This window comes from Pristiophorus japonicus, chromosome 1, assembly GCF_044704955.1.
Source record: "Pristiophorus japonicus isolate sPriJap1 chromosome 1, sPriJap1.hap1, whole genome shotgun sequence".
Taxonomy (NCBI): Eukaryota; Metazoa; Chordata; class Chondrichthyes; family Pristiophoridae; genus Pristiophorus; species Pristiophorus japonicus.
In genome coordinates, this window is record NC_091977.1 from 409,858,296 (window position 1) to 409,873,738 (window position 15,443).

The 15,443-nt window shown below is 50.1% G+C and overlaps 1 protein-coding gene across 5 annotated transcripts in view; it reads left to right on the forward strand.

Annotated features, from left to right (window-relative positions):
* tox (thymocyte selection-associated high mobility group box) overlaps positions 1–15,443 on the forward strand; it is a 425,064-nt gene that overhangs the window by 304,026 nt on the left and 105,595 nt on the right. For 3 of the 5 annotated variants that reach the window (XM_070875600.1, XM_070875611.1, XM_070875640.1), the window contains exon 4: positions 4,638–4,772. The exons of the other annotated variants lie outside the window; for them this stretch is intronic. In XM_070875600.1, coding sequence (XP_070731701.1) covers positions 4,638–4,772 — 135 coding nt within the window. The remainder of the gene's footprint in view (positions 1–4,637; positions 4,773–15,443) is intronic. 5 annotated transcript variants of the gene reach the window in all.

Consider the following 15,443-nt stretch of genomic DNA (forward strand, 5'->3'; position numbering starts at 1 on the left):
TGAAGGGGTTGACTTATGAAGATAGGTTGGGCCTATACTCATTGGAGTTTAGAAGAATGAGAGGTGATCTTAATCGAAACATATAAGATACTGAGGGGGCTTGACAAGGTAGATGCAGAGAGGATGTTTCCCCTCATGGGGGAATCTGCAACTAGGGTGCATAGTTTCAGAATAAGGGGTTGCCCATTTAGAACTGAGATGAGGAGGAATTTTTTCTCTCAGAGGGTTGTAAATCTGTAGAATTCTCTGCCCCAGAGAGCTGTAGAGGCTGGGTCATTAAATATATTTAAGGTGGAGATAGACAGATTTTTGAACGATAAGGGAGTGGAGGGTTATGGGGAGTAGTCAGGGAAGTGGAGCTAAGTCCAAGATCAGATCAGCCATGACTTATTGAATTGCGGAGCAGGCTCGAGGGTCCAAATGGTCTACTAATGCTCCTATTTCTTATGTTTTTATATAAATGTGAACCAGATCAATAGACAACCATAAAATTAAAAACCAGAAAATAATACAGCACATAATTAATTAAAATAACCATATTGAATTTTAATATGGTTTCAAAACAAATTGTAGCCTAAGATATATGTACATACATCCGCACATTAATAAAGCCTACTATGTGCCCATGTGTAATAACTTCTAGACCTTTGGGCAATGTCAAAGTCATATGATCGTTAATTTTCTTTTTATCCCCAAACACGCATAATGCGTATTTGACATTACTGGTGAACAGTGCTGATATAGGTTACATTTGTTCATGCAGAGCCCATAAAATAATTTGGAGAGGGTGGATTTTCTGGCATTCAAGATGATGAATACTTGTCCTTATGTATTGAACATTTTCCTCTCTTTTTTTCACTTATCAGAACCGAGCACTCACAGGCCAGATATAGCATAGTTAAATACACAATATCAATTATTTCACATTACTCCACCAATGTACCTTAATTCCATCCACAGAAAAACATTTTGGACTAGCCATCTTTGTGACCATGCCAATTTAATGCCAGTTTATTGACAGTTTTATATTATGAAGTTGACCCCAAAAGGAAGTAGTTTGAGTCTGCTCAAAGCTCAATTCATGTCAAACCCTTGCAGAGGCAAGGAGAGTAGTTTTCCTTGAAATTGCAGCCCATAACCCAGAAGTGGAACCTTCTTCCCAATGTACCTCTCATTCACAATGGACATATTTTAGGAGTTCTATTCATCCCCACACTATCCTCTCTGAGAAAAAGTTTGTTTTTCAACGAATATAAAAGTTTATTTTAAGCAAGGACAACAGTTTCTTCAATCTTTAAACAATAGAACACTGTCTTTGTCGCTGATCCGTCATATATCTGTTCAAACCACACGCTAGGGATTTAAAAACCTATTACTTTAACTGCTTTCTGAAAAGAAGTTGTCATTATACATTCTAGTAGTTAAGCTGGTTATTTTTTTGTCTCTCAAAAGATGGTAACATTCATTTAATAGCATACACTTTTTCAATTTCATGGTTGAATGCTCCCTTGATATAGATTGAAATTATACAGTGAAAAAATCAATGCAGTAGTTTCATTGGATTTTGGAGAATTGCAAATTCAAAAAGACAATTTCAGCCTTTTTTTCTCATGCTTAAATTGCATAATATTAACAGGGACTCACTTTTTGGTCCATTTAAATTGAAATAAATAGCGTTAAACTTTTCAAACAACGTGTGCTGTGTTGTACTTTCCATCTCAGAACGTAAGTTGTGTCAGTTCCTTATGTGATATCAAGATAACCAGTTTCGGACTTGCAAGCCAATCAATTCTTAAAAGCAAGGGGGGAATTTTAACCCTCAAAATCTCAAACCCGACCCCAAGGAGGTTGATCGTCAGTTGGCCAAGCAATTAGCTCTCAGTCGGTAAAATCTTTTAAGGAGGCTGCGTGCCTCCGTTTTAACAGTTTAAAATGTTTTTTTAACCCATTTCGGCCGGGTTTCCCGAAACGCAGCAGGTAAACTGAGGCGAGAAGGGCTGTAAATACATTTATAGTACTGTTTGTGAGCCAGGAAGAGCAGGCATGTTTCCTCCAGGCGCAACAAGCAAACATCATTCCCCACCGCGCGATCACCGACCCCCTCGTGATCACCGACCCCCTCGTGATCACCGACCCCCTCGTGATCACCGACCCCCTCGTGATCACCGACCCCCTCGTGATCACCGACCCCCTCGTGATCACCGATACCCCGATCTCGACCTCCCCCCGATCTCGACCTCCCCCCGATCTCGACCTCCCCCCGATCTCGACCTCCCCCCGATCTCGACCTCCCCCCGATCTCGACCTCCCCCCGATCTCGACCTCCCCCCGATCTCGACCTCCCCCCGATCTCGACCTCCCCCCGACCTCGACCTCCCCCCGATCTCGACCTCCCCCCGACCTCGACCTCCCCCCGACCTCGACCTCCCCCCGACCTCGACCTCCCCCCGACCTCGACCTCCCCCCGACCTCGACCTCCCCCCGACCTCGACCTCCCCCCGACCTCGACCTCCCCCCGACCTCGACCTCCCCCCGACCTCGACCTCCCCCCGACCTCGACCTCCCCCCGACCTCGACCTCCCCCCGACCTCGACCTCCCCCCGACCTCGACCTCCCCCCGACCTCGACCTCCCCCCGACCTCGACCTCCCCCCGACCTCGACCTCCCCCCGACCTCGACCTCCCCCCGACCTCGACCTCCCCCCGACCTCGACCTCCCCCCGACCTCGACCTCCCCCCGACCTCGACTTCCCCCGACCTCGACTTCCCCCGACCTCGACTTCCCCCGACCTCGACTTCCCCCGACCTCGACCTCCCCCGACCTCGACTTCCCCCGACCTCGACTTCCCCCGACCTCGACTTCCCCCGACCTCGACCTCCCCCGACCTCGACCTCCCCCGACCTCGACCTCCCCCGACCTCGACTTCCCCCGACCTCGACTTCCCCCGACCTCGACTTCCCCCGACCTCGACCTCCCCCGACCTCGACCTCCCCCGACCTCGACCTCCCCCGACCTCGACTTCCCCCGACCTCGACTTCCCCCGACCTCGACTTCCCCCGACCTCGACTTCCCCCGACCTCGACCTCCCCCGACCTCGACCTCCCCCGACCTCGACCTCCCCCGACCTCGACCTCCCCCGACCTCGACTTCCCCCGACCTCGACTTCCCCCGACCTCGACCTCCCCCGACCTCGACCTCCCCCGACCTCGACCTCCCCCGACCTCGACCTCCCCCGACCTCGACCTCCCCCGACCTCGACTTCCCCCGACCTCGACTTCCCCCGACCTCGACTTCCCCCGACCTCGACTTCCCCCGACCTCGACTTCCCCCGACCTCGACTTCCCCCGACCTCGACTTCCCCCGACCTCGACTTCCCCCGACCTCGACTTCCCCCGACCTCGACTTCCCCCGACCTCGACTTCCCCCGACCTCGACTTCCCCCGACCTCGACTTCCCCCGACCTCGACTTCCCCCGACCTCGACTTCCCCCGACCTCGACCTCCCCCGACCTCGACCTCCCCCGACCTCGACCTCCCCCGACCTCGACCTCCCCCGACCTCGACTTCCCCCGACCTCGACTTCCCCCGACCTCGACCTCCCCCGACCTCGACCTCCCCCGACCTCGACTTCCCCCGACCTCGACTTCCCCCGACCTCGACTTCCCCCGACCTCGACCTCCCCCGACCTCGACCTCCCCCGACCTCGACCTCCCCCGACCTCGACCTCCCCCGACCTCGACTTCCCCCGACCTCGACTTCCCCCGACCTCGACTTCCCCCGACCTCGACTTCCCCCGACCTCGACTTCCCCCGACCTCGACTTCCCCCGACCTCGACCTCCCCCGACCTCGACCTCCCCCGACCTCGACCTCCCCCGACCTCGACCTCCCCCGACCTCGACCTCCCCCGACCTCGACTTCCCCCGACCTCGACCTCCCCCGACCTCGACTTCCCCCGACCTCGACTTCCCCCGACCTCGACCTCCCCCGACCTCGACTTCCCCCGACCTCCCACTGACCCCGTCCTCAACCTCCCCCGACCTCCCACTGACCTCGACCTCGCCTCCCCCTGACCTTGTCCTCCCCCGACCTCGCCTCCCCCTGACCTTGTCCTCCCCCGACCTTCCCCCCCCGACCTCGATCTTTCCCCCCCGACCTCGATCCAACCGCCCCGCCCCGCCCCCCCCCGACCTGGATCTTCCTCCCGGCCTCGATCTTCCCCCCCGACCTTGATCCCCTCCCCCCCGACCTCGATCTTCTCCACTCCTGGTACAGCCTTGTGCCAAAGGCTTTCCCGCCTGACAGGCAGGCAGCCTTACAATTACACTGGCTATCAAGTGAGAAACCTGGTGAAAAACCTTAAAACACATCCTATTGTTAATTTCAACAAGGATATCCATGAAACCCGAACATAGGTTCCTCATCTGGAACTCCTCCATCGCCGTCTCCCTATAAATATCGAGGCCAAAGTCTCTGTGAAGTTTAAACAATTGAAGTACAACAGTTTAGCAATTTATGTATTGTAGAAGACAAATTATATAGAACCCCTCCAACATCACATTTACAAGTATTTCATGTTGTACAAATGGATTACTTAACAACATTGGCCAAGTTTTTATTCTGCACCCTTTCTTGTGCAGGCAAAGCAACGTAAACATAATGGCCCCAATTTTGACGGCCTCTGTTCAGCGGGAACGGGGTGCCGGCTCCCGATCTACCCATCAGCATTTTCATTGGGGGCTTCGCATGGGCGGCCAGGCACCCGCCTGTTTCAGGTAGGAGCCTACTTGTTATATGTTAATCGGCATCCTATGATGTACATAGGACCCTGATGCCATTTTGAGGTGCAAATAGGAGGAATGTGCACTGCACAGGCTCCGCCTCTTGTTTTTTTTAATTAATTCTTAAAATGTGAGTATCTTTGGCAAGGCTGGCATTTATCCCTAGTTGCCTTAATTGTTACGTGTAGCAGCTTAATACAACGGAGTAACTTGCTAGGCCAATTCACAGAGTGCTTAAGAGTCAATCATGTTGGCATGGGACTGGAATCACAAAGAGGCCCAGACTAAGGGCTCAATTTTCCCCGAAGTTTTTTTTGGCATATTTGAAGAGTTACGCCCATTTTATGGGGTCCAAGTATGGCAAAAAAAATATTCTAAGTTTCCCCGTTTGATTTCTTCATTGAGGTGCAGCCGAACCTGTCCTTTAGTTTTGGAGGTGGAGCCTTGATCTGCGCCAAAAAGTTTGGGTTGCCACGGTAACCAGGGAGTCAATGTGGGCTGAGGCTGCAAAGTGAAACATACAGCCAGTTCACAACACATTAAAATACATTGTAGCAACTTAAAAGCATATTAAAATACATTGCAGCAACTTAAAAACACATTAAAATACTTTGCAGTAACTTACCTCCAATTATTAAAGCCACCCCCCCACCCTCCCGATGCTGGTGCCGATCCCCGCCCCTATCCCAGGCCGAAGGGCCTCCTGGTCCGCTCCCCTGTCCCATGCCCTGGCCGAGTGACCTGCCAGTGGCCTCCCCCAACCAAGTGACCTGCTGGTCCACACCCCCCCTCCCCCAACCACGTGACCTGCCAGTCCGCTCCGCCACCCCTAGCCCTAGCCGAAGAGTATCCCGGTCTGCTCTCCCACTCGCCCCTAGCCCCGAGTGCCTTACGGGTCTGCTTCCCCCACCCGCCCCTAGCCCCAAGTGGCTTGCCGGTCCGCTCCCCCACCATCTAGCCCTGGCTGAAGGGCCTCCTGGTCCGCTCCCTCACTCCTAGCCCTGACCAAGTGGCCTCCCGGTCCATTCCCCCACCCATATCCCAGGCCGAGTGACCTCCCAGTCCACTCCCTCGCCCCTATCCCAGGCCGAGTGACCTCCCAGTCCACTCCCTAGCCCTGGCCGGGTGACCTCCCAGTCCACTCCCGCGCCCCTAGCCCTGGCCGAGTGGCCTCCCGGTCCGCTCCCTCACACCTATCCCAAGCCAAGTGGCCCCCCGGTCTGCTCCCGCGCCCCTAGCCCTGGCTGAGTGGCCCCCCGGTCCGCTCCCCCACCCCTATCCCAGGCCAAATAGCCTCCTCCCTCCCGGTCCCCGCACCTAACTATACCCAAAAGGCTTCAGCCCCCCGCTCTCTCCTCCTCTCTCTCACCTTTCCTGCTGCTGCTGTCTGGGCATCTGCTGCACTTACCTGCGCCAATTTCCTTACCTGCGTCGATTTCCTTAACTCTCCAGAAAGTTTTCCTGCAGAGGCCACATACGCTGGCCTAAGAAGAACTGGAGTAACTCTCAGTGGCCAAACTTACCTAAATGACCAGAAATGGTGCAGGTGGCAAGTTATGCTCCCTTTGGCTGAAAGAAAAACTTCCCCAAAAAATCGTAACTAACTGAGTTACGCTGGAGAAAATTGATCGGGGAAACTGTGGTTTTTTAAACTTCGGCCAAAAAAAATGGCCTGCTCCAAAAAAACGGCACAAATCACTGAGGAAAATTGAGCCCTAAGTAAGAACATGAGATTTCCTTCTCTAAAGGACATAAATGAACCAGTTGGGTTTTTATGACAATCCGATAGCTTCATGGTCACTTTTACTAGTACCATCTTTTTATTTTCAGATTTAAAAAGAAACAAAATTCAAATTCTCAATCTGACTGGCCAAGCCCATCTGCTCACTCATACTGGTAGCTTTGCTGTATTTACTGGCACAGTGCCTCTTAGATCTCTCTGACTGAAGAATTTTGGGGTAAACGGTTGAAATTTAAAAAAAATGTACATATACACTTTCTGTTTTACTTTTCTTCTAACCTACCAAAATTCCCTAGATTCTGGGGAGGTCCCAGTGGAATGGAAAACTGCAAATGTAACACCCCTTTTTAAAAAAGGAGGCAGACCAAAAGCATGAAACTATAGACCAATTAGCTTAACATCTGTGGTTGGGAAAATGTTGGAGTCCATTATTAAAGAAGCAGTAGCAGGACATTTGGAAAAACGTAATTCAGTCAGGCAGAGTTGGCATGGTTTTATGAAAGGGAAATCATGTTTGACAAATTTGCTGGAATTCTTTGAGGATGTAACGAACAGGGTGGATAAAAGGGAACCAGTGGATGTGGTGTATTTGGACTTCCGGAAGGCATTTGACAAGGTGCCACATAAAAGGTTACTGCACAAGATAAAAGTTCACGGGGTTGGAGGTAACATATTAGCAGGGATAGAGGATTGGCTAACTAACAGAAAACAGAGAGTCGGGATAAATGCTTCATTCTCTGGTTGGCAATCAGTAACTAGCGGGGTGCCGCAGGGATCAGTGCTGGGACCCCAACTATTTACAATCTATATTAATGACTTGGAAGAAGGGACTGAGTGTAGCGTAGCCAAGTTTGCTGACTTTACAAAGATGAGAGGAAAAGCAATAGAAACATAGAAATTTACAGCACAGAAGGAGGCCATTTCGGCCCATCATGTCCACGCCAGCCGACAAAGAGCCACACGGTCCTTGGTCAGCAGCCCTAAATGTGTGAGGAGGACACAAAAAATCTGCAAAAGGACATAGACAGGCCAAGTGAGTCGGCAAAAATTTGGCAGATGGAGTATAATGTTGGAAAGTGTGAGGTCATGCACTTTGGCAGAAAAAAAATCAAAGAGCAAGTTATTTTTAAATGGAGAAAGATTGTAAAGTGCTGCAGTACAGCAGGACCTGGGGGTACTTGTGCATGAAACACAAAAGGATAGTATGCAGGTACAGCAAGTGATCAGGAAGCCCAATGGAATCTTGGCCTTTATTGCAAAGGGAATGGAGTATAAAAGCAGGGAAGTCTTGCTACAGCTATACAGGGTATTGGTGAGGCCACATCTGGAATACTGCGTGCAGTTTTGGTTTCCATATTTACAAAAGGATATACTTGCTTTGGAGGCAGTTTAGAGAAGGTTCACTAGGTTGATTCCGGGGATGAGGGGGGTTGACTTATGAGGAAAGGTTGAGTAGGTTGGGCCTCTACTCATTGGAATTCAGAAGAATGAGAGGTGATCTTTTTGAAACGTATAAGGTTATGAGGGGGCTTGACAAGGTGGATGCAGAGAGGATGTTTCCACTGATGGCAGAGACTAGAAATAGAGGGCATGCTCTTAGAATAAGGGGCCGCCCATTTAAAACTGAGACGAGGAGACATTTCTTCTCTGAGGGTTGTGAATCTGTGTAATTCGCTACCTCAGAGAGCTGTGGAAGCTGGGACATTGAATAAATTTTAAGACCGAAATAGACAGTTTCTTAAACGATAAGGGGTTATGGAGAGTGGGCAGGGAAGTGGAGCTGAGTCCACGGTCAGATCAGCCAGCTTATGAAATGGCGGACCAGGCTCGAGGGACCGTATAGCTTACTCCTGCTCCTATTTCCTATATACTTATGTTTATATATTCCAAAGCACTCATTTTTACATTAAAATTACATTATATAAAACAGCAATAAATGCTTTAATTTGAAAATTCAACGAAGGACGATTTCAGCCATTAATAACATAGGAGTAATCCTTTTCTTTCAGTCTGCTAAATCCTTGTAATTCTGTGCTGTTTTCAGCAGCCACCATTGTTGAGCTCTTCTGATGACTCCATTGCTAAATGCATTGGCCCTTATAATACTAACATATGCAGTGGTCCCAGGTTTGACTTCTGGGGTGGTGGGTATGTGATTTTAAAGTAGCATTCAAGACGGGCGCAAAGCCGTCAGTGCAGCTGCTCAGATTATCCGCATGAATCCCTAGCAATTGCTGCTGGTAAGCTGTGGGCACCAAATTGGTGTCCCGGCAGCCCGCCACTTCTGCAAGGGCGGGAGATCAGCCTGCTCCCAAGCTGAGCTGAGTGACAGGTCGGGCCTAGGAACGGAGGAGGTGAATCTGGAACTCTTTAATAACCACTGGTTAGGTCACTCGCCATCTGGTATAAGAAGGTGACGTATATGCTTCTTGCATTTATAGCTGAAAATTGCAATTGCACAATACCCAAATTTGCATATTTAGGCAGCTTCGCACCTGTTTCAGGCAAGTGGGCTGTTCACCCATATACAGGCCCACCTGAAAACTGCAACACAATTTTTAATTGCTGGCTACCTATTTTTAAGGTGAGAAATGGGCAGCTGGCAGTTGAAAATACCCCCCTTTCCCCATCCCCTGTTGTTAAAACTTAGTTTTGGGTGGTGGGTAGAGGAAAGAAGGGGAAATCAGCCAAAGTTCCCACTCCTCATTGTTATCCACTGATCCCTGCTAGAAAGTGTCCATGTGTGGATGTCAGGTGAGAAGAGGATTGGGCTTGGTTGTGATATCCAGTATGACTAAATAGTCTAGCAGCACGTGTGAAAACGTTTGATTTGCTAAGACACCAAAGGTCAGCAAGTATCCATAGATCCATACTCCATTGTTTTCAGAAGAGGGGGGAATATAAAAAAGAAAAACCCAACACCCATCATTGTTTAATGAATCTATTTCAAATCTTATTTCTTTTCTTGAATGAAGGCATATATATAGTTTTGTAGCATAACAGATAACCAAAAAGTAATACTATACTTTAAACTATCACCCTTTTAAGGGTTACAGTGCCAGTATTATCTTCAGCTGCATGCAGGAGGTAGCTTGAATAATCATCAAATATTCACTGAAGGTGTCTGCAGAGTTTTGCTTTGGTCATTGCCAACAGTACATGGTTAGCAGCATGTAAATGCAGCCATAGACTGTTGTTCCATTAAACTCCAGCAGTGTCTGTAAGTAGCCCTGGGGATCAGGGATACCTCACCTCTTCTGCTGAAAGCTGGCACACTTCCAGACCTGCTTGCCAACACCACATAGGTAGGAGCTGGTAAGTAGCATTAATAAACAGAGCCTCAGAGCTACCCACATTGGTTTCCCTGTCCACCAACTGGTGTACAGTGTGTAATAGTCGGGAACAGTTGGCCAGAACTGATACAGCAAAGTAGTAGTTACTAGTTAGAGCCAACGCATGAGTGCTTTGATATAGATTATAGTAAATGATAGCAATAATGATAGGTATTTGTACAAAAATGAAGAGTTTCTCAGTTTGAAAATGAAAGTGGCAGTTGTCAGGAATAGATAGACCTCTGATCAAAATCTTGTCAGTTAGAACACACAATTCTCTGTAATCACCAGAAACGCTCCTAAGTTCACAGCGCATATCAGTGGCAAACTTACTTGGCATTTAATGGCACCCGTTACCGGCATAATATGGTGAAAAAACAGCAGCTGCCGCTCTTCCACCAGCTGGTGGTCAGTCTCATGACGGTCGCCATTTTGCGAGGGCTGGCAATGCTCCCGATAAACGCAATTGCTGGAGAAATTGAAATTAACCAGATCATGACGTCAGTGAGTGTACAACACTCACTTGACACCCGATCTGTCGCATTGGATTCCGCCCTTCAACTTATTGGATTGTCTAAACAACGAGAAGCAGAGCAAGCATTCAAAAGCAGGAAGGAGGCTCCAGCAGCGATATTTAAAGGGATCATCAGCAATCAGTTGCACCTAACATGGTTATGCAGTTTGACTGGCTCTGTGCTGCTTTCTGCAACTCCACCAGCTTCTTTCAAGGCTCTATGGTAATAGGGAGTGCTGCAAGTGCAGGATGCCTTCATTATGTTTTAAAGGCTTCTGCTCACAACCCTTGCTCACAGTCATGGGGGCTGTACTGGCAGTTAATCTCAAGATCCAGGATTTTTGGCAGAGGAAGTGGAGGCAGCAAGGAAGATGGCAACATGCGCACAGAGGGAAGAGGAGGAGGGTCATGAAGGCTCTCAATAGGAGGCCTTACCCACCTCAGGTCTTCCGACAGCACTTCTCCTATCTCCACTTGCAGTGTATTAGGGGGCTACACTTCACCAAGGAGGTGGTCACAGAATTCTGGCACCTCCTGTAACCAGACCTACAACCTCCGAGATGAGCGATCACGGCTCTCCCAGTAGCACACCACCGTGGCCCTCAATTTCATCTCAAGTCTGCAGCATGAGACATAGCTAACATCGCACAGTTCACCGTCCACCACTGCATCTGGGAGGTCACTGAGGCTCTCTACACCAGGAAAAGGGACTATGTTGTCTTCTTTCTGAGCAGAGTGCACATGTGGCTTTGCCAGGATAGCGGGCTTCCACATGGTGCATCATCATCATCATAGGCAGTCCCTCGAAATGAGGATGACTTGCTTCCATGGCAAAAAAGGATGAGTTCACAGGTGTTTTAACGAAGGATCGAATATTCCAGGTCCTGAACTACATCCTGAAGGGTGGAAGATGTCTGTGCATGGATTTTTTAATGTGTGGTGGATGTTGCACACCAGCCATCACATGGGCTTGACAGAGCTTGGTCTTGGTCCAGAGGCAAGGGTTATCCAAAACGACTGGAGACCAGCTCTGTTGCACGGACCTAGTTCACACACATATCACAGTGTGGGCTGGCCTGTGCTGAACCTGGGGCCCTGACCCCGAACTCACGCCTCTCCTGGTCCCCGATCACATCCCTCCACAATCTCTTGCCGCTCCTGCCATACCTGCCCATGCTCCAATCACCGATCCAGAGCTTGATGACGTCACTCTTCGCTGCCGTCACCCTCCTGCACCAGCTCGCGCTGCTCCCTGAAGTGGTTTGCCTCCATGCTGCTCCCAGGCCACCGCACCTCCACTCCTTTTATGACCCCGATCTGCCATTGATTGCACACACGTGGCTTTGCGGGCGCTGCATAACAATCCTGAGCTCTTCCGTAACCGCAAAGGCCACCATTCACTTAATGCCACTTACAACGATTCCACAATGTCAATGCCCGCTATCTTGGCAGCAGCCATTATGCCTTTATCCTGTGTCAGTCTGGTGTGCCAGCAATCTCCCAGCCATCACAACAAACTTGAGGTGGCTGCTTGGAGATAAGGGCTATCCGCTCTGCACCTGGCTCATGACTCCGCTCCGCAATCCCAACACTCGTGTCCGCCACTCATATAATGAGAGCCATGCTTCTACCAGGAACATCATCGAGCAGACCATCGGGCTACTGAAGCAATGGTTCCGCTGCCTTGACCGCACGGGAGGAGCCCTTCAGTACTCAGCAGATCAGGAGTCCCATTTCGTGGTGGCCTGCTGCATGCTTCACAACTTGACCATCACGAGGGCACGGCCCTTGCCACCAGGGATTGCAGCACCACCTCAGGAGGAGGAGGAGGAAGAGGGAGAGGAGGACAAGTAGGAGGAGGAGGACGATGAGAAGCAACAGGAAGAAGAGGGTGGAAGCAAGGAGGCAGGCAGCCAATCGGCTTTCTGGATGGGCTCTCCATGAATGGCTCATCAGGCTCCAATTCCAATGAATGATACTGCAGATCCACGTTGCTCACCACATCCCCCTCATACCATCCCTGTCTCACGGAATGTCACAGCATACTCCTGAGCACATAGCTGAAATGAGAGACACCAGAAATGATTCCAAATAAAATTAATAAATTTATCATAAATTAATTCACACATATTTACATGAAAAAGATTAACTAATCACAATTGCACAGTCCCATAGCGCAGGATGTTGCGGGGGATCAGTGGGTATGATCGGTGGCAGGTCGGGCGGGAAATTGATTTTTTTTCCCCAGCAGGTCGGGACCCCGCTGTGAACCCGCCAGCATGCGCCTTTACCAAATGTTGGGTCCGTCAGCGCTGAGCAGACCCGACACGCAGCAGCAGGGCAGGCAATTAAAATAATTAGTGGCTTGTTTACAGCTACTTATTAATGGTTTTTTTCTCCGCTTTTTGGACTTTACAGTTCCCCCACCATTTCCCGCTGTGAAGCTGAGGTGGGAGGTCAGTGGCCATTGAATCAGCTGATGAGTTGACTGCTTCAAATGTCAAGTTAAAGCCCAGCTGATTGAGATATGTTCCCTTAAGCACGAGCTTCTCTAAACTGCATTTCTGCAAACCTCTCCCACCATTGACAGATCACTTCTGTCATCTCTACTTCGCCTGCCATCTATTCCATCAGCATAGGTGCCCTTGAAACTCACTCACGTTGATCCTTAGAATCCCACCACGATCAACCCCAACACCAGCATCACCAGGCACACCAGCAGCACCAATAACACCACCAACCTTCTCCACAATCACCTGATGCTGCACAGGACAGAGGGCATCAGCACCCGACCACATTGCTGCTTGGGAGGTCACAGATTTACTTCACTTGATGCTGTACACCCTGGCTGCCACATGATGCACCAGGTTGTCACCACCCCACACCAACACCATAAAGCATTCCTACAATGCTCAAGCCATTCCTTTCACATTCATCACCATTGCGGGGGCGGGTGGCGGTATCATTATGTTTCACCATTCACTGCAATTCACTAAGCCACTTCCAAAGGTGCATACAAATCTGTCCAAGAACGCAAGGTATTGAAAATAAAGGATTCAATGTTTGACATCACATTAATAGAATCGTTACATGAACATTGCATAAAATACCCCAGTGCCTACCCTTGTGTGTTGTTAGTTGGTATGATTGGACTAGGATGAGGGTGATTGTGAGGGATGGCTAATGAGATGGGGAAATAATAATGTAGATAGTGGGGGATAGGTGGAGGTGCATGGAAAGTTGGTGTGAGTAAGGATAAGCAGGAGTATTGTGGAGAAGGCAGAATGCTGGGGATGTGATAAGAGGCACAGTAGAATGAGGTTGAGTGTGGCTTTGTACTAATGTTTTGTGATCTACTGAGATCATTGAAACATTTGCGGCACTGCACCCAGGTCCTCCTGACCACATTCCTGCTTATGCCCTCCTCTGCAATGTGCAACCAGTCTGTGTTGATCTCCTGGGGTGGTCCCTTCTGCCCATGGGAAGGCGTAGTGGCAACTCGTGGGTGGGCTTAACAAGCCCAATCTCGAGAAATTCATTTCAGAGGCCAGGATGGAGCCAGCAGCCAAGTCGGGACCTGCCACCGACCTTGCCCGCCATGGACCTACTGTGGTTCGTAAAATCGCAGCATTAGCGCCTGTGTTTTGTGTAGCTTTTCCTGATCTAGTGCTCCTACGAAATGCTTATGCTTATCCAGTGGCTGCAGCATAGCTGGTGGAAAGCTGCTGAGTTTCTGTGTGGGAAACTTCAAATGGCCTTGCAGGACCATCTCAAGCAGCTCTGGCCCTAGAAGGCCTGGCGTTAGATTGCACCACCTCAGCATAGGCGACAGCAGTCTGCGCTGGCCGCCTGACAGACAGCAGCAAGGCAATGGCGGAGTGGCAGAGATGGGAACAGGAATACTGTCAACTTGAGAGAGGACACCAGGGTCCTGCTCCACTGCCACATCCCCAGGACGGTGCCTCTGCATTCCGAGCATTCTGTTGGAGCTTGTTGATTATCTGAAAGCAGAAAGGCACAAGAGTCGGGTTATGGTGAGGGGAGCGGGGGATGGCGGGATGCAGTGAAGCCAGAAATACACATATTGTGAGTAGCTTGAAAGTGCAAAGAGATTGTGGGCTGAAGGGTAAGTGGGATTTGAGAAGAAGGATTAGGAATGAACATACTGTTGTTGTCCCCAAGGGGTTGAACCTCACTGATTGCTGCGGCCTCTACCACGTGGCATCCAATTAGCTGGAGTACTCGCTCCTCCAGCTGGCTGAAGTCCTGCGAGTCCGCCTGGCCCTCGCCTATCTGCTCCAGATGATTATGTGCCAGCTTGGCCTGCAAGCAAAAGAGAAATGTGTGAGTGAGTTTAGTGCAATGTGTTTGGGTGATGTGCCTGCCATAGTCTGTATGCGGTGTGAGATGTGGGTGTGAGTGTTGCAGCAGTGGTAAGGTTGTAAGTGTGAAGTGAAGTTCTGACTGAGGTGTGAGTGGTGAAAGGTAGTAATTGTTGGTATGTGAGTGCTGGGTACTGGTGCCTTGAGCAGTGTGTGGGACTTGTGGTGCAGATGGTGGTCAAATGTGGTCAGTGCTTCGAAGCTGGGGATGTTGGCCTGATCAAGAACACTGATGTTGGTGCGTCTGTCCTCCCAGGGGATTTGTAGGACCTTGCAGAGATATCGTTGGTGGTATTTCTCCAGCGATTTGAGATGTCTACTGTATATGGTCCACGTCTCTGAGCCATACAGGAGAGCCATAAGCTGGTGCAAGTTTTGAGGTCCTGGTCTTCGAACACTCTCTTCCTCAGGCGACCGAAGGCTGAGCTGGCGCACTGGAGGCGGTGTTGGACCTTGTCGTCGATGTCTGCCCTTGCTGATAGTAGGCTCCCGAAATATGGAAAGTGATCCACCTTGTCCAAGGCCGCGCCGTGAATTTTGATGATCAGGGAGCAGTGCTGTGTGGCAGGGTCAGGTTTGTGAAGGACTGTTGGGTGGGCCCGACACAAGACTCCCAAAGCAAGCATTCTACTTGAAACTCCTACATGGCAAGTGATCCCAAGGTGGGCAGAGGAAACGTTTCAAGCACACCCTCAA